Source organism: Natator depressus, chromosome 1 (assembly GCF_965152275.1).
Source record: "Natator depressus isolate rNatDep1 chromosome 1, rNatDep2.hap1, whole genome shotgun sequence".
In the NCBI taxonomy this organism is placed as follows: Eukaryota; Metazoa; Chordata; order Testudines; family Cheloniidae; genus Natator; species Natator depressus.
In genome coordinates, this window is record NC_134234.1 from 139840391 (window position 1) to 139863671 (window position 23281).

Below are 23281 nucleotides of genomic sequence, written 5' to 3' on the forward strand. Positions count from 1 at the left end.
GGTGTGAATTCAGGAAACAGACATCTTTTCTCCATGTTATCATAACATTTTTTAGATACAAAACTCCAAATTTTGCAGTAAATAAAACTTCCCCATCTCCCTCTACCACCTGCTATCCCTATAGCCTGCCTATGTTTAACACCGCATACCTCAGACACCTCTCTCCTGTGGGCTTGCTTTTGCTTCATGGGGTCTGTTGGAGCATGGCATCTTTGCTTATACACAAGTTCAGTTCAAAATTTTGGTGTGTGCGCTCACAGAAAAATCTTTTCAAATATGCTAAAATAGAGTTAAGGTTCAAAGTGAGTTTCAGTGGAATCCAGCTAATACTAAATCAGTCAATCAATCATGCTTTTTTTTACAAAACTTCCACAATTTCGAAGAAACCCAAATGTTGAAGGCAATGGAGACCATCTACAGAATCTGGACACTTCCCTAATGTCTGAACTCCTCATCGCGCGTTAGCACCCCGGGTGACTTACATTGCCTTACATGAAAAGTGAAAGTTTGAGAAAGGTGTAAATGACGAAGGTCAAGTCTGCTCAAGAAAAAGTTTGCTGGAATAGCTAGCTTTTGTTGGTAACCCCGCTCCTAGTTGAGAGGCATCTTAAAGAGTTCTTTTGCCAGTATAGTTTATGCCAATTCCCCAAATAAACTAAGCAAAATTGACTAAGGGACATTTTTTGCAGATATAAATACATGTACACTAGAGATTTTTGCTAAAAGTTTCATATAGAACAGCACCCATTACTGATGATACTAGCACAAATTTCTAATGCAGACCTGACCTAAAAACAAGGGGAGTGGTTAGAATGGAAATGTTAACACAACTTTAACTGCCATTCTTGCTGTAATAGTCATTATTAGGTTACTCAAATCGGGGCTTAAACTATACAACATGTTCTTTAGGAGTACAGATGTTCACTTGTGATGTGATGTGTCTGAAAGCATATCATGTGCTTTAGATTTGATGTTACATGCATAGTATAAAGTACTAATTGTGTAATGTGGTGTGTTGATTTTTCCTACCATCATTATGACTGCATCTGACTAAGAAATAATTAAGTGATTGTGTCAATGTGGTTTTTTTAAAGTCTGTATTTGGGACAGTTCTTTATCCTGGAAGAAGTGTGGAAAACAAATAAAAATCAGATTTGCCATGCTACACTGCTAATCTGAAACTAATTGTGCTATGTCTGTTGAATTGCCATTTGGTTTCATTTGCTGCTTTATTGCTTTTTCATTTTCTTTTTGTTTCAGTGAGCCTCAGCAGTTTTGTACCACGACACAACTTTCTGAGCATAGATCTGCCTGTGGTGATAGAGACCATGTGCAAGTATCCTTTGAAGTGTTCTCTTAGAACAAAAAACAAATTGTTTGCAGTTTGCTGATCCAGCAAGATGTCAGGTGGATATCATTACTAGTTTTTAAACTAGCTGCTTCTACTCTGGGACCTGGACCACAGTTCTGAAGCATATCTTTAGGACATGAGCAAACTGATTGTTTGCGCACATGCCTAACTCAGAATGAAACTCCTTGCTTGCTGATGTTTATAAGAATAATTTTGGTCACTTTTTTTTTTTTTTAACTCTTGATGGTGAGTTTTTAGAGCTCTGATGAGAATAATAATTGTCTTGTTCTGTTCATTCCATCTGAAGCACCTGGCATCTGCCATTCTTACAGTCCTATGTTCTTCTGTTTTGTTCCTTAGCTAATCTCAACCAGATATCTAATTTCACTGTCAGGAGCCTTGGCAGTTATCAATGCAGTACCCTGCTTTGCACTGGATGGTCAATGGATATTAAACTCTTTCCTGGAAGCCACTCTTGTTTCACTGATTGTAGAGAAACAAAACAGAGAGCTTGTTGGCTTTTTAATCTTGCTTGCTGGCAGTGCACTTTTGGCTGCCAACGTGGCACTGGGACTTTGGATGGTGACAGCCCGATAGTACATTGGATACATTTCTGCATCTGATTACTTCCAGGAATTCTCCAAGTACACACACAGGAATGAAATCCATTGCCTTGTAAAACTTGCTCTGTCTGAGATAGGAATAAATTCCTTAAAATTCCATTGGAAGAAAGATTGGTGATTGGAGTTGTATGTTCATTTAACTCTGCAAAATCTTGTGCAGATAATTAATGGAAAAGTTGAAAGAATAAGAACTGTTCTCTTTTAATATTGTTTTCAAAGCACTGTGATCATTTTGGAGAAATTACACTGAAACAATTTTACAAGGAAAAGACTCAGGTTTGGTGAATTTAGATTCCAAAATGAAGGAATATATGTGATATTGAAATCTTGTATACTGCGGGGGGAAAACCTACTTGATCTGTGTTTTATAATTTGAATAAATATGAGATGCTCTGCATTGGCTCTGCTCAACCAGTGCAGATTTGGGTTGTTGGATTTTTTTAAATTAGGTGATGTACCAATTTGGAACCTGAAAAACTGAAGTCTGGGCTCACTTTTTATATTGGTGCAAGGCCAGGTAAATTATTGCCATGTGTTCGTGAGGAACGAGTCATCCTATGCTTTAGTACCCTTCTCTTCCAGCTGGCTGTTAAGACTGGAAGCATGTTGTCCTCCCAAAGTAGATGAAATGTCAATTTCAATGATGCCAATGTCAGTTGATAAATGGGTATGTGGAAGAATGACAAAACCTACCCACATGTTGTCTGTGTTCCTTAAAATATTAAGTGTGTAATATTGTGCACCGCTGAGAATATTTTTGAAGATACAATTTTGTGCATCAGCAATATCTTGAAAATAATTTGAAGTTCTGGTCTCCCAATAAGAATCGTGATTGCGGAAATAATACTATGCAGAATTATTCAAAAGTGAGTGGTAAGGTTAAGTGTGTGTGTGTTTGTGATTCAGAAAGTTAAATGTTGTTTCTGAATGTACATCCTCTGTAGCCATGTATGCAGTAGGATTGATATACAGTACCTCATTGGTGTTTGTCTCTTCCTAAAAGAGTTACTTTCCTTTATCAGTATTCATTTTAATCAAAGATGTTTACTTGAGCTTGGTCTTGGGTCATAGCTGAGAGAAAAAAGAATATGGTGATCTCTAAAGTGAACTATGTTGGCATGTGGCTTTGTCTTCCAAAATGTACAGGGGCCAAGTGATAGAAGCCTCTGTAATTTTAACTGAAGATTGAGTCCTATTCCCAGTGCTGCATGCATGCCCTGATAACTGCAGTATCCTGTATTTGACCATTGATGTGTTACTCTGTTTTCTCACTATAGCCGCACATTTAGGAGAATACAAATGGATTGCTGTGAAAAATGTTTTCTCCTTAGATAATGTGAGCAGTAATGCACAGGTCGAAAGAACCATGTTCATTTACTTGGTTTTTTGTTAGTTTGCTTGACATGTCTTAGGTACAAATATTTTGAATTTACCTCTTTCGTTTTTCTCTGGTCTGTCTTCTGACACATGTTGTTTGGCACTGACCCTAACTCAGTAGAACTGATCAAATTTGTTATTTAATGGAACTATCTTCAGTAGTTTAAAATCAGATGATCACTTTGTATGTATTAGAGTTGCAGTACTCTTCTCACATGTAATCGTTAATGCCATTATGGCAGTTTCAAAAATATTCTTTGGGTAAAGTTTTAAATATAATATTTTGTACATTAATATTTGTCCTCACTGCGGATATTTGTGTGACAATCTGTGCAGGCACAGTACTTGCCTGAGGGTGTGTAAAAAGGAGAGAGAGAAAAAAGGTGATCTCCAGTAACATGCTGCAAGTCTGCTATAACTGTTCTGCTAATATGCTGCTGAATTGAGTCCCACTGCTCTGAAATTAATTGGTCACCTAATGTGTCCCCTTTACATTTAATTTAAAAGAAAATAATTCAGTTAATTTTGTTGTGGTTAGTGTTTCTGAAAGGATCAATTCTGCCACCCTTTGGGCTTGTCTGTACAGCGTGGCAAAAGGTGTGATTTGTGAAGTGCTCTAACATGTTGCAATCTTATTGTCCCATGTAGACCCTAATGGTGCTCTCCAAGGGGTATCAAGCTCACGTTAACTTAGTCTTGTTGAGACCTTTTAGAGTGCGCCTGCAGGGTTTATGTGGGGCTGGGAGAGTGCAACCTGTTAGTGCGCTTTACCAATCAGAGCCCTCTGGAGTGCTTTGCCGTGGCAAGTAGACAAGTCCTAACTCACATGAAATAATACGTTATTCTGTAAAAAGGCCCATTAATTTCAGTGGGTCAGATTGTGCCATCACCTTTTAAATCCCCAGTTCAACAAAGCACTTAAGTGCATGCTCAAGCTCATCTCTGTTTAGCAAAGGACTTAAACAGGTTCTTAACTTTGTACATACTTAATTTCACTGAAGTCTAAGTTTTGCTGAATAGGAATGGATTTAAGTATGAGTTTATGTGCTTTGAAGTAGGGCCTACAGCCATTGATACGGAGATCAATGGGGACCTTGCTTAAAAGCTAAGATAGAGTGGGACTATTTGTGCACTACAGTAGTACCCGGCTTGAACAAACCCCTAAACAAATAGCTACTCAGACTGGTTCAGCCTCATTGTCATGTACTTCTCTCCCAGCAAGTAAATTACTGTAAAGGAAAAGTGCTATTTTGACAGTACATGGTGCTCTCATTATTGGATATTTGTTTTTTGTGTTTTGTTTGTTTCCTGGGAAAGAATGCAGTTCAAAGAAAGTGGACTGGGATAACTGACCGTTGTGAGGGTTTTTTGTAAACTTTTAGGTAATTTGTATTGCACAAAGGAATTTAACGTTGATTCTTCCTTTAATGTTTCACTGACATAAAAAGTTAAAATGAAAGTGAAATCTTTGTGTGTTTTCTCTATATTTCAGTGGACTGATTAGAAGGCAGTTGCTCCTCTAAAATAGATTGCAGCAATATATTTACAGGATATATTTGAACTGAGGAGTGTAAAAGAAAAAGAAGTTGGATTTTGGCTGGGTACCACTAATAACTTCTATTTTTCTGTGTAGAAATCTGTATCGGACGGAAGAAGTGCTGTCTAATGGTCAGAAACATTGTAGGTAGCTCTTAATTGAAAACTGGCATAACTGTATACTTGTAACTGATCATTACTGAAATTCGGGTTTAGTGTATTTTTGTTTTTTTTAATATGGAGTATCACATTTTTATATCAGTGAATCATCTCTGTAGTATATTCTGATATCATTCTTTGGTATTTCGTGTATGAATACTGGTAATTTCTTAATTGCAAAGTCTTAAATGCTCTACAGCAAGTTAGAAAATAAAACTGGTGCACTTTCTTTTGAGTTAACGGAGATGGGTTTCTGTAGGAAAATTTGTATATCAGCCTTGCAAAAAGATCATTAAAATTTACCAGCTCAGGCACAAAATCTACTTACCTTTTTAAATAATAATGAAACAACTAATTATGTTTCACTCACTGTCAAATATATTCACCCAAGCAATAGTATTTTGCAATGCTGATGTTTATTCTGTGTTTGTGTGTACGTGGGCACATGCACACACTCACTTGTTTACAGGTAACTTAAATCTGTAATCTCACGTGTATGAAATGACTGGCTTTCTTTAGAATTCTAAAATTATAACTTGTTCTCCTCCCATAAATCACTCATAGGGATGTTTATACACTATAACAGCTGAATGAACTGCATAACATGGCTGGAAACAAAAATACAGATTTAAAATCAGTCTCATTTAGGGAAATTTTGGTCCATTAAAAACTTTTTCTTCTTTTTGAGAGGGCTCAGAAAGATTGTCTTTAGAACTTGCAGCTCTCCAAATGAGGGTCCTCATGTATTGTTTTGAGCAGAGAGGGGAGCATGGGAGAATACTACTGTACGTAACAGTGTTCTTGGCAGAGGGCTGTCACATGGCAGCTATAGTGTTTTGCTATTTACATTAAACAAAAAATGTACCGGTACTCACAGTCCAAACATCTCTTCAGTTTTCTGAACACCTCACAGGACCCAGCTTGTGGACGGCAAAAAATGTCCATTAACAAATAAAACATTGTTTAAGCAATTTTTACAGTTTCATATGAAATTACATGACATGTTTGTCTTTTTATTTCTTGAGCCTAAATTATGCTCAGATACAAAATAATGTCACTTGTGAAAATGAACCTACCCAACATTTAGATGTTTATAAGTTGGTATCTAAATCAAATACAGAATAAATATGTGTAAAGCATTAGTTTTATTTACGTGAATTCAAACTCATTGCCTCAACCAATCTTGCCTCAGCTTCATTCTGCCCCTTGTGAGTAATACAATTGGATTTAACTCAGGTAGATCTAATATTGGCGGTTATTTTACATCCTGTGTCCTGTACTTCCCATATGATGATACATAAACTCACATTACTTAAACAAAATCATTTGGACCACATTGCGGCATATACTAGTAAAGACTAGAAAAAATATGAGACTAAGACAATATGAGAACCATTACTTCAGCCAGGAATTGCCAGTGCACTGGCCACACCCATAACATTGGATAGAGAATGGGTGGCATAGAGTTGGCTATGCCCAGGTTTTCTCTTCGCTGCCTAGTTAGCGGGAGTTTTCTGGGCCTTTTACAATGCTGGGACAACAGCCAGGATCTGGATGTACAGTTCCACCCATGCCGTTTACGCTGGAATGGAATTTTAAAATAGTTTTGTAACTAACACTTCAGAGAATGCTCCTGTTTTCTGTCCTTTGTCAAATCACACAGCATTTGAGGCTTAGACACTTCTAAAACATTAAGTTTCAGAGGGGTAGCCGTGTTAGTCTGGATCTGTGAAAGCGGCAAAGAGTCCTGTGGCACCTTATAGACTAACAGACATATTGGAGCATAAGCTTTGGTGGGTGAATACCCACTTCTTCAAATGCGTATTCACCCACCAAAGCTTCTGCTCCAATACATCTTGTTAGTCTATAACAGGACTCTACCGCTTTTAAAATGTTGTTTCCTTGATATATTTTCATAGATCAAATACGAAAAAATGATTTGGGAAGCCACAGTTTATTTGGTTATTTGGATATTGCCCAGTTCTAGATGTTCACTATATATTTTTTTTTCCCTAGCAATGTACTATGACTAACTTTCACAAGTACTTGGAGAAATTTTGGGCAGCAGTTTGGTGACGGTATAGAAGAGATTTCCAAATAAACACATCAGAAATCCAATGTTTTCTTTACAAAGCTGTTTTATTCCCCTCTGATTTTTGTATGGCTTCTGTTTAAAGTTTCAAGGTGCACAAAATGTCCTTACCTGAAACCCATTTGTGGAATTTGTACTGTTTTAAAAATGTTCGTTTTCTCTTTACATATTCTAGGTTTTTTTTATACTGACTGACAGTAGTGGAATGTCAGATTTCTATATCAGTTGTTCCCACCCTCATCATGTTTAGGAAAATGATTCACTCTGAAGATGTTCAAACCAAGCAGACTAGCAAATGTATGGGGTATTTTTGTATTTGAATTGTGTATTGTATATGTTTTTCCCCACTACTTCATCAACCAAACAATAAGTATTGTTTTCTACTTGTGATAAATGAATGTTAATTGCAAATAAATGTATTGTTTATTGGTTAACACATTTTATATTTGAAAGCAGACTGAAAGTGTGTAATGCCTTATTTGTCGCAAATGTGTTATGGGTATATGTTTTCTGAAGTTAGAAAATTTTAAGTTTATTAAATGTTCAAACCAGATTAAAAGTAGTTTTCTATATTCTTAAAGTGATTTTCTATTAGCTCCCGAGGCATTTACATGGCTCCCACCATCAACATAGTATTCGAGCATCTCCTAATAGTTGTCACAGTTCCAGAGTAAACTACCTTTTGCCCCCTCTGTGGTTGCCCCTTTCGTTCTCTGGTCTTCATCCCTCATCTTTTTATGGATATAGACCTCTCTCTTTAGACCAGGAGTTTAGGCTCGAAGTCTCCCTGCAGTTCGCTGTGTTTATCCCATCCAGTGTTTGCTGTTCTGTCTCCCACGGGCTCTGACAGCGTTACCAGTGACCAGCCAGCTTTTACAAAACACAGTACATTTATTTAGGACAAAAGCATTACACGTGCGTGCTAAACTTATTGGGTGCCATCCATCTTCCACACAGAGACCCTGGCAGATTTCTAGTCCTTCAAACTTTTCCAGCAAGGTTTCCCCTCTTGGTTACAGTCTCATGTCAATTCGAGGGTCCAGGAGGCAGTTCAGCCTCCCCATTTTATAAAAAAGTCAATGCTTTATCTGCTGTGTCTCTTGACCCCAGTCTGAAACAGTATACACAATTTCCCCAGGGGATAGTACTTTTCCAGAGCTGTTTACTAATCCTGAGATTTGCGGTAATTACCCCCTACTTATTTTAGTTCCTGCAGGAAGGCCTGTAACTCTCATCCATGGAGGCAGAATACAATCCGTGACTCACAAAGATACATATAACATACGTACCTAGAACGTCTCAGTATAATAGTCTTTTGGAGTTTCCATACTTCCAAGGACTCGCATCTGTCATAACAACAATCCCCCTCTCTGTCATCTTTAGCAGAAGTATCTTGACTCATGGTGCAGGCAGGGTGTTGTATGTCTGCGCATAGGAGAGAGAGAGAGAGAGTGTGTGTGTGAGAGAGAAAAGAATTTATTGGGGGAGAGCTAAATTGCAAGTGAGTTTTGCATTTATTTCTGAATTTGATGAGTCCTCTGGTTATTCTCATCTCTTGTAGGAGTCCTTTCCATAGTCTTGGTTCAGTTCCTGTGAAAGGTCTTGTCTCCTGGACTCATGAGCTTCTCTAAATTGGTTGACCATTTGCTTTCTCTAGTGGAATGAACCTGACATGGGATATATAGTCATGGAGGGAGAGGTGAACTTGGTTAGCTTGCGCCAATTGTGTGAAGGGCTTTGAACACTAGGACGTTGAACTGTACTCTGAGGACTGGGTGATGTGCTGACCGCAACCTTTGTTGCTAAGCAGACAGGCTGCTCCTTTTTATACCAGTCAGAGATTTTTCAGGGGGTGTGACTTCATTCCCACATACAAGTTGTAGAAATCCAGCCTAGAGCCCATGAATGAACAGATCGCCATGGATTGTGTGTGATAGGCTGGGGCACAATCTTCTGGCCAGTAGCATATGGAGAGGGCATCTATGATATTCCTGTGTTACACTCGAGATCATAGATAAGCACCTAAAAGACTTAGGCTCTGAATGCCATTTTCAAAGGTGACTTAGGTGCGTACAGCCTAAATATCATTGGCAATCAGTGGCATTTCAGGCATTTCTACACTGCAGTGAAAATCCCGTGGCTCCTAGTCTCAGAGCCTCGGTCAATTGACTCAGGCTTGCGGGACTTGGACTGTGGAGCTAAAAATTGCAGAATAGACCTTCCAGCCAATTCTGGAGCCTGAGCTCTGAGCCCAGACCAGAACATCTACATCACAATTTTTAGCCTTGCAGCTCAAGCCCTACAAGCCTGAGTCAGCTGGCCCCGACTCTGAGACTCCGTGCCTGCAGTGTAGACTTATCCTAAGGCTCCTAAGTCAAGTGCTTTTGACGATTTTACCCTGTATTGTCACTAACATGTAGAGTTCTATATTCTGTGTTCTGTAATCTAGTGTAAAACCAGTGCTATAAAACCTACATGTCCTGAAGATTGGTGCTTTTTTTCAAACATTATAGTCACAAATAAATACAGTACATGTGTCAGGATTGATTACCTTCAGAAAGGAGTGATGTGTCAATGCAGCCATGTTAGCCATTAGTTTATGTAATAAGGGTTATGTTAATTCTATCCCGACCATGCAACAGTGTCTGCACCATCAAAAATAAGTGTTCCCCAGCATCTATATTAGATTTTTGTGTCTATTTGTACTCACAATCTCCTTTAACCCATTAGTTATTCCCTAGTTACTTCCCATCACTCCCTAGTTAATGAAGTGAAGTTATAGTGCTGAGTTTGTGACATAATATATAATTATATGGAACACACACACATACACACAGAGTGAATTCAGAAAACAAATGGCCAGGACATTTCTTTATTGTAGAAATATTCTTGTCATCATGAATATTTAATTGTGTCAAATTTTATTAAATATATCAGGTTATTAGAAAAATGTTCTCATTTAACTTTACTCTATCATGAAAGTTCCCATTCTAGATCAAAAACATATTTAGAAGTCCAAATAAAACACAGGAAATATATATATCAGTTGAATCCACTGTGCATTTGATTAACTACCATCAAACGTGGCCTGTGTTCTGCAGTTGGTTATAATAATCCCTTACAGACTTTTTTTAAGTCTACATCTGCCGTAAGAGATGTTGAAATAGCACATTAGGGTTATATTGGTACAGCTTTGAGTTAGAGGCAGGATGGTCCAGGGGGAACTAACCTAGGACTTGGGAGACCTGGCTTCAATTCACTGCTCTGCCATAGACTTCCTGGGTGACCTTTGGCAAGTCCCTTAGCCTCACTGTGCCTCATTCCTCATCTGTAAAAACAGGAGTAACAGCTCTTCCCCTACCTCACATTGATCCTCACAAAATCCCTGTATTTAATATTTTGAGGCACACTCAGGTATTGAAGTAATAGGGGTCACATAAGTACTTGGGTAGATAAATCAGGATATTTTTGCATTTCCACTATCAACTTACCCTAAAGACTGATACTGCAATAGTAGTGGTGGGGAAATGCCTTTTGGAAACAATCCAGGGGCATTGGTGTCCCAGTTGCTTAGACAGTATTCTAAGTGAAATTGAAGACTTAGAATGTGCGATAGTCTCCAGGTCAGATTAGAGGCATACTGTTAGGGACCTTTAAACTAGTGTTCTCATCTCTGCTGTATCTGTTTTGGAATATAGAGGGCTTTAGTCTCCAGGGCTCTCAATCCAATAATATTCACAAGCGTGTGTGCATGCTCTCTCTCTCTCTCTCCATATATTACAAAGTAAGAATATGGTATTTCTTGTTTGTGAAATGTGTTTTAAGAGACATCAGTTTGAAATCTAATCAGGTTCTTTTTAAGAGCTAAAATCTTAATTTAAAAATAGTACTTTCATTTTTAATGAGCGTTTTCTTCATCTGCAACAATTGGTGGAAATCACCACCTTCTGCCCACAAAACAATTAACTCAACGTCATGATTTGCACAGGGCTCTTTTTGGAGATAAGAGCTTTCAAACAAAGGAACTTTGAAATTCTCTCTCCAACTCCTGCAGTACTCCAGATGTTTGACCTTGTTGTATCTCACAAAAGAAACTGTGCCTAGCTGGCTGCTGATAAAAGATAGCTTTTCCCCTGCCCTAGAGCAGTCAACTATTTCTACCAAGAACTTCAATAATTAACCAGTTGAACTAGGCATTTGAATAATAGGTTTTGATTTCTGCCCATTAGTAACCTATATTTCAGGCGTTAGAACACTGTTCTTAAATCTACCATTAAACATGGTATTTTTGTGTCAAGACTGAGGTAACTATACCAGCTATCAGAAAATCATAGGTCAACCATAAATTAAGCTGATGAAAAATGTCCAGACTGAAAACATAGCCAAAATATGCATGAATATTAGGAATGCTATCGATCTGTGAACACGGGGGGCCCGATTCTGCCGCCCTTATTCACTACAGGCTTGATTTTGCACCATTAAAGACCATGAGTGTTATGCCAATGAGTATGGAATCAAGCCTTTAATTAGTTCCTTAGCCCACAAGTAGTCCAGCTGAACTCATTAAGACTGCTCTTGGAGTGAAGTAACAGCAGAAGTAAAAGTGGCAGAACTGGGCCTGCAGTGTAGGTCTGAACCAGTGTGTGTGTGTGTCATCCTTTTCAAGTTGACAACGTACCTCTCAAAGTTAAATGTTTTTACAATTTACTGTGTGTTTCAAGAAGTTGACAGCGAATACTTGACCTGAAAAAGTAAAGATATGTGGGGAGCAAGGAAGCAAGTTTTTCTTTTCTTTTGATTATAATAATTTTATCAAGACCTTGCCATCCCTCTGATTACCTCTTGTGACACACCCCCACCTCCAGAAGTCATGAGCAACAGTTTGAAAACAGAAAAGGAGGACTTGTGGCACTTTAGAGACTAACACATTTATTTGAGCATAAGCTTTCGTGAGCTACAGCTCACTTCATTGGATGCATGCAGTGGGAGAAAAAACAAACAAAAAAAAACCTCCCTCATCTAGTGCTTAGGACAGCAGGAGACCTGCCTTTAATTCCTGGTATGATCTTGGGCAAGTCACCTAATCTACCATGTGCGATCTGTAAAATGGGAATAATACTTTCCTACTTCCAAGGGATGTTGTGAGGATAAAATCCATTAGTGATTTGAGGTGCTCAGAGCACCTCAATAAATAGCTATTTTATAGCTGATAAATGGAAGGAATGAAAAGCATAACATATAAATGTTAAATTGAACAGTTTGTGACTGACAAAATACAATAATTTTAAGTTTTAGACTGCCTTATTCCTTCTTTCCTTCTGTACATGCCATATGTGAATAAATACATAGTTTGGCTTACCATAGGGCTATTTCAACGTTGGATGCTAACTGATTGCCTTACTCAAAAGGTACACTTATCTGATGGAGGGTTCACATTGATTGCATTTCCATAGGGAGTATTGTCTCTAGTTATAAAGATTGTTGAGTGAATCTGAACGATTCTTGTATTGAAAATATTTTAGTCTATTGACACCAAAACAGAAGATCACTTTTTTGTGCCATAATGTTCATTGAAACATTATCAAGGAATGGTATAATAAATGGAGTCTATGCCAATGAGTTAGCATGGTGATGGCTGGCGCTATTAACCTATACATGTTTTTAATCAATTTCATTCAAAAGTTAAATTTTTATTACGAATACGTTTAAAAATGCTCATGAATAAATTGGTCTTCAGTTAGCTGTAGAATGCAAATCTCTCTGTAAATCAGTCTCAGGAATGCAAACTGTAAAAAGCAAGGAAATAAGCAGGTAAGTCATTGAACATCCCAATTACCTCCCTTAAAACTAAGTCTTATCTTAACTGTCAGTTAACAAAGCTTTTTGGGATGAATTTTCCAATTTTTGGGGTGGAGAGGAGACAGTAAATGGTGGCTGCGTGGATGGAGAGGTGAGAGATGTCAGGAGCATCCGTGACCGAATGCACCCCGGCCATTCGCACCCTACACACTACTGTAATAATTGTTGTATAACATGTGCCTTGTGAGGTATCATTTGAAAACTAATAACTCACTGGTCAATAATACTATGATGATATGTGTATAGCAACATTATATGTAACGTTATAAGCTGAAATTAGGTCCTGAAATGTGTTTACCAGACCAGTCTGGGTAAGCCAGTTTCTCAAAGAGAAAGGACAAGCTGACACCTCTACCCAGGTGTCGTCGGAGCTGATGGGCAATCTCCTGTCAAGAGGTCATTCATTGACAAGGAAGGGGGGCAGAAACAAACAGTTCTGCATCTTAGCAAACAACAGCATGGAACTTCTTTCACCACCAGACTCCTTGTCTCTCTCCTCACAGTGAGAAGGAACTTTATCTAGGGGTAACCTTCCAGAAAATGCATTTCAAGGGTTGACTGAACTGTGAAAGCGAGGGGCAAAGGCACCCCAACTTATCTTTTCCTGTCCATCTCTCTCTCTTTCACTCAAGACAGTAGAAACAGCCTTTGGACTTTGGAAGAAAATCTTGGTTTGAGAATTTGGTCAGCAATGTTAATGGGAACATGTGGTAGGGGATTTCACCTTGAACCAAGTCTAGTTTAAGTTTTAGTACTAGGAAGCGTTTTATCTTTATTTCTCTTGTAATCATTTCTGCCTATAATGCCTTATACTTGTTCTCACTAAAAATATCTCCCGAAAGTTAAATAAGCTTGTTTTATTCTTTAATCAAAACTAATCCAGTGTTCTGTTTAAACTGAATTATGTGGGTAACTCCAATTAAAGTAGCAAACTCTTGGACATTGAGCCCCTTAAAGGACAACAAACCTGAAATATCTGAATGTCCAGGAAAGGGCTGGACAGTGCAGAACACAAGTTTTGGGGGGAAATTTGGGACTGGGAGTGTGTTGGGTCACCTTGCAAGTGGTAACCAGACTGGTGGAAACAAACATGAGACTAGAGTGTGCTGGCAGGCTGCAGCTATACACAGAAACTCAGGGTGTGGCCTGCATGCTGTTTGTGAGGGGCCCAGGTTGGGAGCTACATCAGCAAAGCATTGTTGCAGAGCAGGGGTGACTCAGTACCTCATTGGTCAGGACTGTACCCCAGAAGGTCATAGCATCAAAGATGGAGGTCTTGAGTTGGAGGAGATGGTAAATGAAGGTCCTGTGGAGGAAGAGGGGAAAGATGAACTGCAATGTGTGGAGCTCAGAGAATTGGGAGGGAAGAGGGATGACAAGGGCTAGATGCTGCAGAAGGGAGATAAATAAGAACCATGCTGCTAGTAAACATATACTAAGAGAGTTATAACTGACCACTACTTTCCTCTCATTTTTGCGTCTTTGGTTTTTTCTCAGTTCTGTGAGGTAAACATAGCATTTTTGTATTTATACCAACATTGTACAATCTGCTTTTAACGTGCCATGCTACTTCTGCAACCTCAAACGTAGGCTACTGGAAAGGACCAGTTTTACAGCAATCTTTCACCGTTCCCTCCACAAAATTCCACCTCTGCTTGGATGGAACATAGGCGTTCCAGCTCATTTCTCTCATGACTGAAATGCTGAGTGATACCATCTTTGTATATCCTGCAGGAGCAGGCCAGGGCACAAACCAAATAGGTAGGTTTTTAGATTCTTCTTGTCACATTTTAAAAGTCAGTTTAAGCCTACAATGTTAGTTTTGTGAAACAGAGGTTTTGCATAATTAAATATCAATGGGAATTTCCCCATGATGTTTATAAAGTGTCCATGGCAACAGATTTTGGTTTGTAGTTAAACATTTCCGGCAGTGCTTGCAAACAAACACTCCACCCTTGTGTTCCTGCATGAGAGTCAAAAGGAAAGGGATGATGGGCCTGATCCAAAGCCCACTGAAGTTGATGGAAGTCTTTCTTTCATTGATTTAACTGTGCTTTCGATCAAGTCATATTAGAGCTGGTAAAATAATATAGAAAGTGATTTGTGAATAAATGTGGAGATTTCACTTTACGGTTACTTTTGAGGGGCTCATGAGCATTCTGATGACAGGAGACATTTCTGAGGATATTTGTGACTCTTGTACATGTCATGAAATTTTAGCCTGATGATTTTTCTGGAAATTTATTTGCTAATCGCCATTCATATGTTTAAACAGATTGGCAATCAGAGAACAGACGAAAATACCATATGACTCAGGTGACCCAGTGCATACAAATACCAACAAGCAGAAGTGAAGGTCAAAGATGATAGTTTTCAAATAACCTACAAATTAACATTTATTGCCACAAACTATTCAGTGGATACTTTGGAAACCAGAACATGCCGATTATTAAAGTATCACAAATCTGATTCAGTTCATGAATGATTCATAAACTAAAAAGGGCTGAAATTACAACTAATATTAGTTGCAACAGATAATCTGATTAGCTTTACTGCCTACAAGCAATTAAATGAAACCGGCTAATCTGTTTTCACTGTCAATAAATAACTGTACATTTTATAAGTTGTTTGTTTAACAATCTGTATAAGAACAAATAGAAAGATTTTTTTAAGTATGATTTTAACCTAACATTTTTCCTTGAATTACAAAAACACACCACCATAAACAAACCACACTCTCACTGGCAAATTCCCTTAGCTTCAGAATTGCTGCCAGTCTTCTGGATGCTTAATCACTCTATTGTTAAGAAAAATTGAGAATGAGGGGGGAGAAGTCTGTCCGGAAAAATTATATTCATATGGTCTCACTACATGAAGTAAAGACCCAAGTGTAGGAATCCTGTCAGAATAACATTTTTAGAGATGCAGAATTACAAGAGAGTAATGTTGTCTTCTAACGTTCCCTTTACTGCTCTCTTGGCTCACACCTTCTGAGGGTGGTTTTATGCAGCTTGTTGCTATGAAATTACAAATTGTTCCTGTAAATAATGTTTGTATACATCTGATACATACTGGCCTGGCATGAAAGCTCTGCACAAGATTGTAGGCAGGGAGGCAAAGTTTTAAGATATTTGCTAGTCCAGTCCCTTGTGCAAGTTAGGCTACTCCTGGCTGTCCACCACTCAAGGGCAGTTTGGGCCTTTTCCCGTGGGAATGCTCTGCGCTAGGCATTAGGAATATCGATGGCAAAGGTGCTACAGTGGCTTTGTGCCACCCAAAGTTTCCACAGAGAAGGGAGACCCCTCAGGGGTCTGAATCCACTGGCTATTTTGTGCCACTGGAAAGAAGCAACCATAGCAGTGTTGAGATGCTAGACACTAGTATTTTTGCATCATTTAGACGCTGTTAGAAGCAGGAGCCACAACTAATTAATTTGTTGGCTTTTATTATGACTCCCACTTTAACATTTATTTTTATTTTTGAGTGCTGTGAAAGTTTTGTTTGAGGCATCAGGAAGAATCTAGTCTGGACCTAAAAGTCTGTGAAATTTTTTGCTGCAACTTGATGCTTCTGCCTGTCACTCAAGTAGACCCAAGCAGAAACACTGGGTTAGATCCTCAGCTGGTGTAAATCAGCATAGCTCCCCTGGCTATGCTACAGCCACACTGCTTTATATCAGCTGAAAGTCTGGCCCCCCAGTAAAAATTCTGCATTTCTGCAACAAACATAATTTGGGGTTTATGTTGTTGGCTTGTTTGAAGGGGCAGGAGGTGAGGGATGCATCTGGAAACCATTTGCCTTCCCCCATCCTTCCACAAAGGCTGCATGCAATGTCCTTTGGCCCCAGTCAGTGCCATTCCTGTAGTTGGCTAGAGTGGGACACTTGAAAGCAATAGGAAACACTTCCTCAGTACACAAACACTGTTGAAAGCTTTGCTTTCGCAATCCTCCCTTCCCTTATCAGCGTTGGGAGCTCGTGGCCTGAATTTGTTTTCTCCACATGTTAACACTTTATGATTCCTCGTCCCCAACAGCACCAGCATGGTTGATCTACAGTACTTTCGTTATGTCCTGTGTTCAGATTAACCAGACAGAAGGCTACATGTACAGGATTCCTAGCCCCAGAGGCTTAACGTTCTTTCTTAGGGCCAGAATCCCTTATTTACAGGAGTAGTCTTTATGCTCACACTGACAAAATTATCTCCTTTAAAATATGTAAATAGATAATAATTCTAAATTTTGGAGAAAAGTGATTTATTTGCCCTTTAAAGAAGCTAAGAATAAACAAAACAAAAATATGGTGAAGTCAGTAGGGCTATGTGAATAGATTACTAGTAAAAGGTGACTGTTAAAGACAGCCTATGCACGCTGCTTATTGTGGATGCCATTGAACATATGATTACAACTGTGCTCAGACTTTCACAGATGATGCTCAAAGTGCTTAAAACCCAGTTACCACTTTTTGTATTTCACTTATGTAATAGAGAGAGCTTGGGGCCTGAACCACAGTCACCAAAGTCAGGGCCTGTCATAAATCAGACACTTGCTTACAAGGTCACTGTCCGGTACACGAACTTGGCAAAAACACAGCTAGTGTTGCAGAAACACAGGCACTCCTAAGAAGTACTAGGTACTCACATAAACACATTCCAGAAAGCTAGTGCAGGTATAGCCCAACACAGAGTTATGGCATAAACACAATTGTGGGAGATGGCACAGGAACACACTGACCCCGAGCAAGGACAGGACAGGACAGGAGGGAGGGCAGGACAGGACAATGGATAGAGATGTTTTGTTTGAACCAACAGGTACAAGGGCTAGGGTTGGTAAATATGTCAGGAGTGTTATATTTAACTTGTTTGTAACAATGTATGAAAGAGAAATCAGAGGAGGGGCACCTTTGTCCGGCCAAGGGGCCAGCAGCTGGTACCATTGTCGTGGCCATACATATGTTCGTGTACCTGAAGACAAGGAGCCAGGGAGCTAGTACCATATTTTGTCAACAATAAACCTGGCCGAGTGCCACCACCACTGAACCAAGTCTGTGGTCTTTCTGGGTAGTGCTATGGAGGTCTGCTGAGCCAGCTATCTGTGTAGAGCTGGGACAGCACACAGAACAAACACACCCATGCCAACTGACAACAACTTTATATCTTCATCATTCAAAAATTAAACTTTTACATATTCAGGAAAATTGTAGAGGTTAGACACACAGAATTAGTGTTGCTAACAGTTAAACACCTGTCGTGTGAATAGGATTCTGCTTATGTGTAAACCGTGTCTTAATTAATTACTTTACTTTTGTTAGTGCATCCAGTATGAACAATGGATGAGGTGTGTATCTTTCTTTTTAGTTTATCAGTACATACGTTAGCTTGTTTAGATGGCATCACAAAATCTATATATTTCAGGCAACATTAAAAAGGATTCACATGTTTACATATTTTTAAGGAAGATGGTTTTCTAAAATAATGGAAGAACATAATTGTTGGTACGGTTTACTGTAAATGATGAGGAAATAAAAATAAATTTAAAGTGGCAGGACTTCTAATACTTGTAATATTTGTCCAGATAAATCAACAAGCGAAGACTGAATGTTTTATTGCAGAGCAGAGAAAGATTGGTTTCAGAGTAACAGCCGTGTTAGTCTGTATTCGTAAAAAGAAAAGGAGTACTTGTGGCACCTTAGAGACTAACCAGTTTATTTGAGCATGAGCTTTCGTGAGCTACAGCTCACTTCATCGGATGCATAGCATATTGTGGAAACTGCAGAAGACATTATATACACACAGAGACCATGAAACAAAACTTCCTCCCACCCCACTGTCCTGCTCGTAACAGCTTATCTAAAGTGATCATCAAGGAGGGCCATTTCCAGCACAAATCCAGGTTTTCTCACCCTTCCCCCCCCCCCACAGACACACATACAAACTCACTCTCCTGCTGGTAATAGCCCATCCCTCTTTGAAACCTCTCTTTATAATGCGCATGATAATCAAGGTGGGTCATTTCCAGCACTAATCCAGGTTTTCTCACCACCACCCCCCCCCCCCACACACACACACCCCTCCAAAAACCACACACACAAACTCACTCTCCTGCTGGCAAAAGCTCATCTTACAATGTGCACAGCAATAATCCAAGTTTAACCAGAACGTCTTGGGGGGGGGGGGGGGGGGTAGGCTACCTTGCATAATGACTTAGTCACTCCCAGTCTCTATTCAAGCCCAAATTAATAGTATCCAATTTGCAAATGAATTCCAATTCAGCAGTTTCTCGCTGGAGTCTGGATTTGAAGTTTTTTTGCTTTAAGATAGCGACCCTCATGTCTGTGATTGCGTGACCAGAGAGATTGAAGTGTTCTCCGACTGGTTTATGAATGTTATAATTCTTAACATCTGATTTGTGTCCATTTATTCTTTTACGTAGAGACTGTCCAGTTTGACCAATGTACATGGCAGAGGGGCATTGCTGGCACATGATGGCATATATCACATTGGTGGATGTGCAGGTGAACGAGCCTCTGATAGTGTGGCTGATGATGTTAGGCCCTGTGATGATGTTCCCTGAATAGATATGTGGGCACAGTTGGCAACGGGCTTTGTTGCAAGGATAGGTTCCTGGGTTAGTGGTTCTGTTGTGTGGTATGTGGTTGTTGGTGAGTATTCGCTTCAGGTTGGGGGGCTGTCTGTAGGCAAGGACTGGCCTTTCTCCCAAGATTTGTGAGAGTGTTGGGTCATCCTTCAGGATAGGTTGTAGATCCTTAATAATGCGTTGGAGGGGTTTTAGTTGGGGGCTGAAGGTGACGGCTAGTGGCGTTCTGTTATTTTCTTTGTTAGGCCTGTCCTGTAGTAGGTGACTTCTGGGAACTCTTCTGGCTCTATCAATCTGTTTCTTCACTTCCGCAGGTGGGTACTGCAGTTGCAAGAATGCTCGATAGACATCCTGCAGGCGCCTGTCTCTGCCTGAGGGGCCGGAGCAAATGCGGCTGCACCGCAGAGCCTGGCTGCAGACGATGGACCGCGCGGTGTGGCCAGGGTGAAAGCCGGAGGCATGCAGGCAGGAACAGCGGTCAGCAGGCCTCCGGCACAGGGCGGCGCTGATGCGACCATCGTCCACTAGCACTGCAGTGTCCAGGAAGTGGACCTCCCGTGTGGACTGGACCAGGCCGAGGTCGATGGTGGGATGGAAATTGTTGAAATCATGGTGGAATTCCTCAAGGGCTTCTTCTCCATGGGTCCAGATGATGAAGATGTCATCAATATAGCGCAAGTAAAGCAGGGGCGTCAGGGGACGAGAGCTGAGGAAGCGTTGTTCCAAATCAGCCATAAAAATGTTGGCACACTGTGGGGCCACGCGGGCACCCACAGCAGCGCCGCTGATCCGAAGGCACACATTGTCCCCAAATGCAAAATAGTTATGGGCAAGGACAAAGTCACAAAGTCCAGCCACCAGGTCAGCCGCGACACCACCGGGGACAGTGCTCCCGACGGCCTGCAGTCCATCCCCGTGTGGAACGCTGGTGCAGAGGACCTCCACATCCACAGTGGCCAGGATGGTGCCATCAGGAAGATCACCAATGGAAAGATTGTTTACTCTCTGAACCCCCCCCCCCCGGCCCCAATTACAGTAGAACCTCAGAGTTACAAACACCTCGGAAATGGAGGTTGTTCGTAACTCTGAAATGTTTGTAACTCTGAACAAAACGTTGTGGTTGTTCTTTTCTAAGTTTACAACTGAACATTGACTTAATACAGCTTTGAAACTTTACTACGAAGAAGAAAAATGCTGCTTTCCCTTTATTTTTTAGTAGTTTATGTTTAACACAGTATTTGCTTTTTTTGTTTGTTTTTTGTCTCTGCTGCTGCCTGATTGCTTACTTCCAGTTCCAAATGAGGTGTGTGGTTGACTGGTCAGTTCATAACTCTGGTGTTAGTAACTCTGAGGTTCTATTGTAACAGGGATTTAGGGATGATTTAGAGCACATGCATACATCATAATAAAAGGAAGGGTCACAGGATGGTTGTGTCCCAGAATAAAAAATCTAGGAAAAAAGTAGTTTCGAATATATGAAGTCATGCTAGTGCATAATCTTGCTTCACAAAATCTGTAACATTACATTGATTGGGTCCAGGTATATGGCACTATTTGGCACAATCAAGGGTGTTCAATACATAATTTACCATACCTTCCTTTGCTCTCACCCTATTTTTCACCCCCCAAATCTGTAATTCTCCATACACGTGGTTTAAAAAAATACATATTGCTCTTTCAATTCGCAAGCAAAAACAGCATAGTTGAAGGCCAATGGTCCAGTACTTAAGTGTATTACTGTAGGGTTGCTTTTATATATGCCTATGACATAGGAAAATGTGTGCAGAAATCTGACTTCAGTTTTAATCTCCCAATCGTTTATTCTGCGCAGTGAATTCTTAAAAATAAGGATAAGAAAAAACACAGACTGTCACTTTAATGCTTTCAGGTGTCTATTCTAATCCATGTCACTTGGTGCTTCATGGATTCAGTGAGCTGTTCCACTCTTGGTCTTCTGGCACACTGTGCATCACAACAGTGAGGTCCGTGATACAGATGGGCCTGCAACAAGCAAAACAGAATATAAAGTAATTAAACATTCTGCACTTACAGCCTTAGAGTTCTGTCCATAGGCATGCCCCTGCATGCCTTGCTGAGTCACAAGGTGTATCCCTGGCCTTCTCTCAATGGGTCAATTGTATAGCTGATGTCCCGTGATAGGCCGTCAAGCAGGCTAGGCAGTGCTGATGCCAAATTGTCTGGGGGTCTCACCCAGATGCACAGCACAAGTTTGGAACTACAGACATACCATACATATAATTTACAATACAAAGGTGATACAAACACATAAACGAGATTATCACACCTGGCAAATTATAACATTTTTGCAGATACCTTACACAGCATATCTGGCATAACTCATTGCACTTTTATAATATTAGTATTCATAGAAAAGCAGATAGCAGTACAGAGTGACTTGTCCAAAACCCAGCTATCCAACACTGTTTTGTTTTTTGTTGCAGTTGTCCGAGCTAGAGTAATAATCTTCCTTACTCAAAAGAAAAATGTTTCCATCATTAATTTCATGCTAGAGAAACCCCGCATAGCATGCAGTTGTTTTAATAAATCTATGCAGTTGCGCTAAGAAATAAATATTTGTTTATAAAGTGCACTGTAACTGAAAACCCTTGTTAGCTTAACACTATATGATGCAGACATTTTTTTTTTCCTTTTAAAGTTTGCTAATTCTGCATGGCAACATTGTGAGTATATTTCATGGATATTTTCCTTCCAATGAGAAAATAAGTTCATGGGTTTCCCTCATTACCAAAATGAAACCAAAGTTTACAGATATCCGTACGTGGAAAATCCTCTTGGGAGTTAATTGTGTACACAAATCTTAACTTTTCTATTATATTTCATATGGCAGTTTTTTGTAATCTAAAGTAAATGGTAGATATTAGAAAGAAATTACCTTTAGCTGTCTGTCATCTTTTTTCACCATACTTTGCTGGGATACTAAGCAGTTTTAGAACTCTAAGAAGCACTGGCAAAGCATGCTATCAGATGAAACATATGTAGTGGAAGTCAAGATGAGGTTAGTCAGTTAGTTTATGGCCTAAGCACTGCTGTAGTGGTTTGTTCTTTGCTTCTTGATAAACACTGTGTGGGAATCAGAAGCACAGTTTGTGACTGATTGGGGAGTTTAACCTCAGTGTTACCCACCAGTCTTGGGAGTATCTGCTCTCTCTTTTGCAGCCTACCCTGATCTTAGCATTTCCAGTGAGGGCTGTTCTAGGCACACAGGTTCACTGCATGTTCCTCAGTATTTTGAGCCTACTTGTTTAATGTCTAATTGTCTTGCTTCCCAAACCTCCACTGAACTGCTGTTAATGCACTATTCTTGCAATTTCTGTAAGGAATCCTGTGTACTACTTGAAAAATGTTGCTTGCTTCTCACTTCTTTTGAGGAAAACCTTCCAGATCCTGGGTGCTATCAGAAAGTAAAGCATGGTGCACACTGGGTTTTGTATATCTTAAACATTTCTCTTTTGGTGTGGCTCTTGATATTATCCTAGAATCCATGAAACATAACAATAATCTCTGATAGATTTTTTTTCTGAATGTTTTGGCACCTCCTATTCAGTAGACATCCCATAAATTTTGCATCTATAGCCTTGAAGAAACCTTGTCTTTGTCAGTGGGTAAAGACAGCTTCAAAACCACTGCTTAATCATTAAGGATAGCTAT

At 39.7% G+C, this 23281-nt stretch overlaps 1 protein-coding gene across 1 annotated transcript in view; it reads left to right on the forward strand.

The window, feature by feature from the left end:
* MBTPS2 (membrane bound transcription factor peptidase, site 2) overlaps positions 1 to 7682 on the forward strand; it is a 48636-nt gene extending 40954 nt beyond the window's left edge. Inside the window, exons 10-11 of the mRNA XM_074968175.1 lie at positions 1261 to 1336; positions 1726 to 7682. Of these exons, the coding sequence (XP_074824276.1) occupies positions 1261 to 1336; positions 1726 to 1948 (299 nt within the window). The 3' untranslated portion in view covers positions 1949 to 7682. The remainder of the gene's footprint in view (positions 1 to 1260; positions 1337 to 1725) is intronic.
* Positions 7683 to 23281: the final 15599 nt, after the last annotated feature.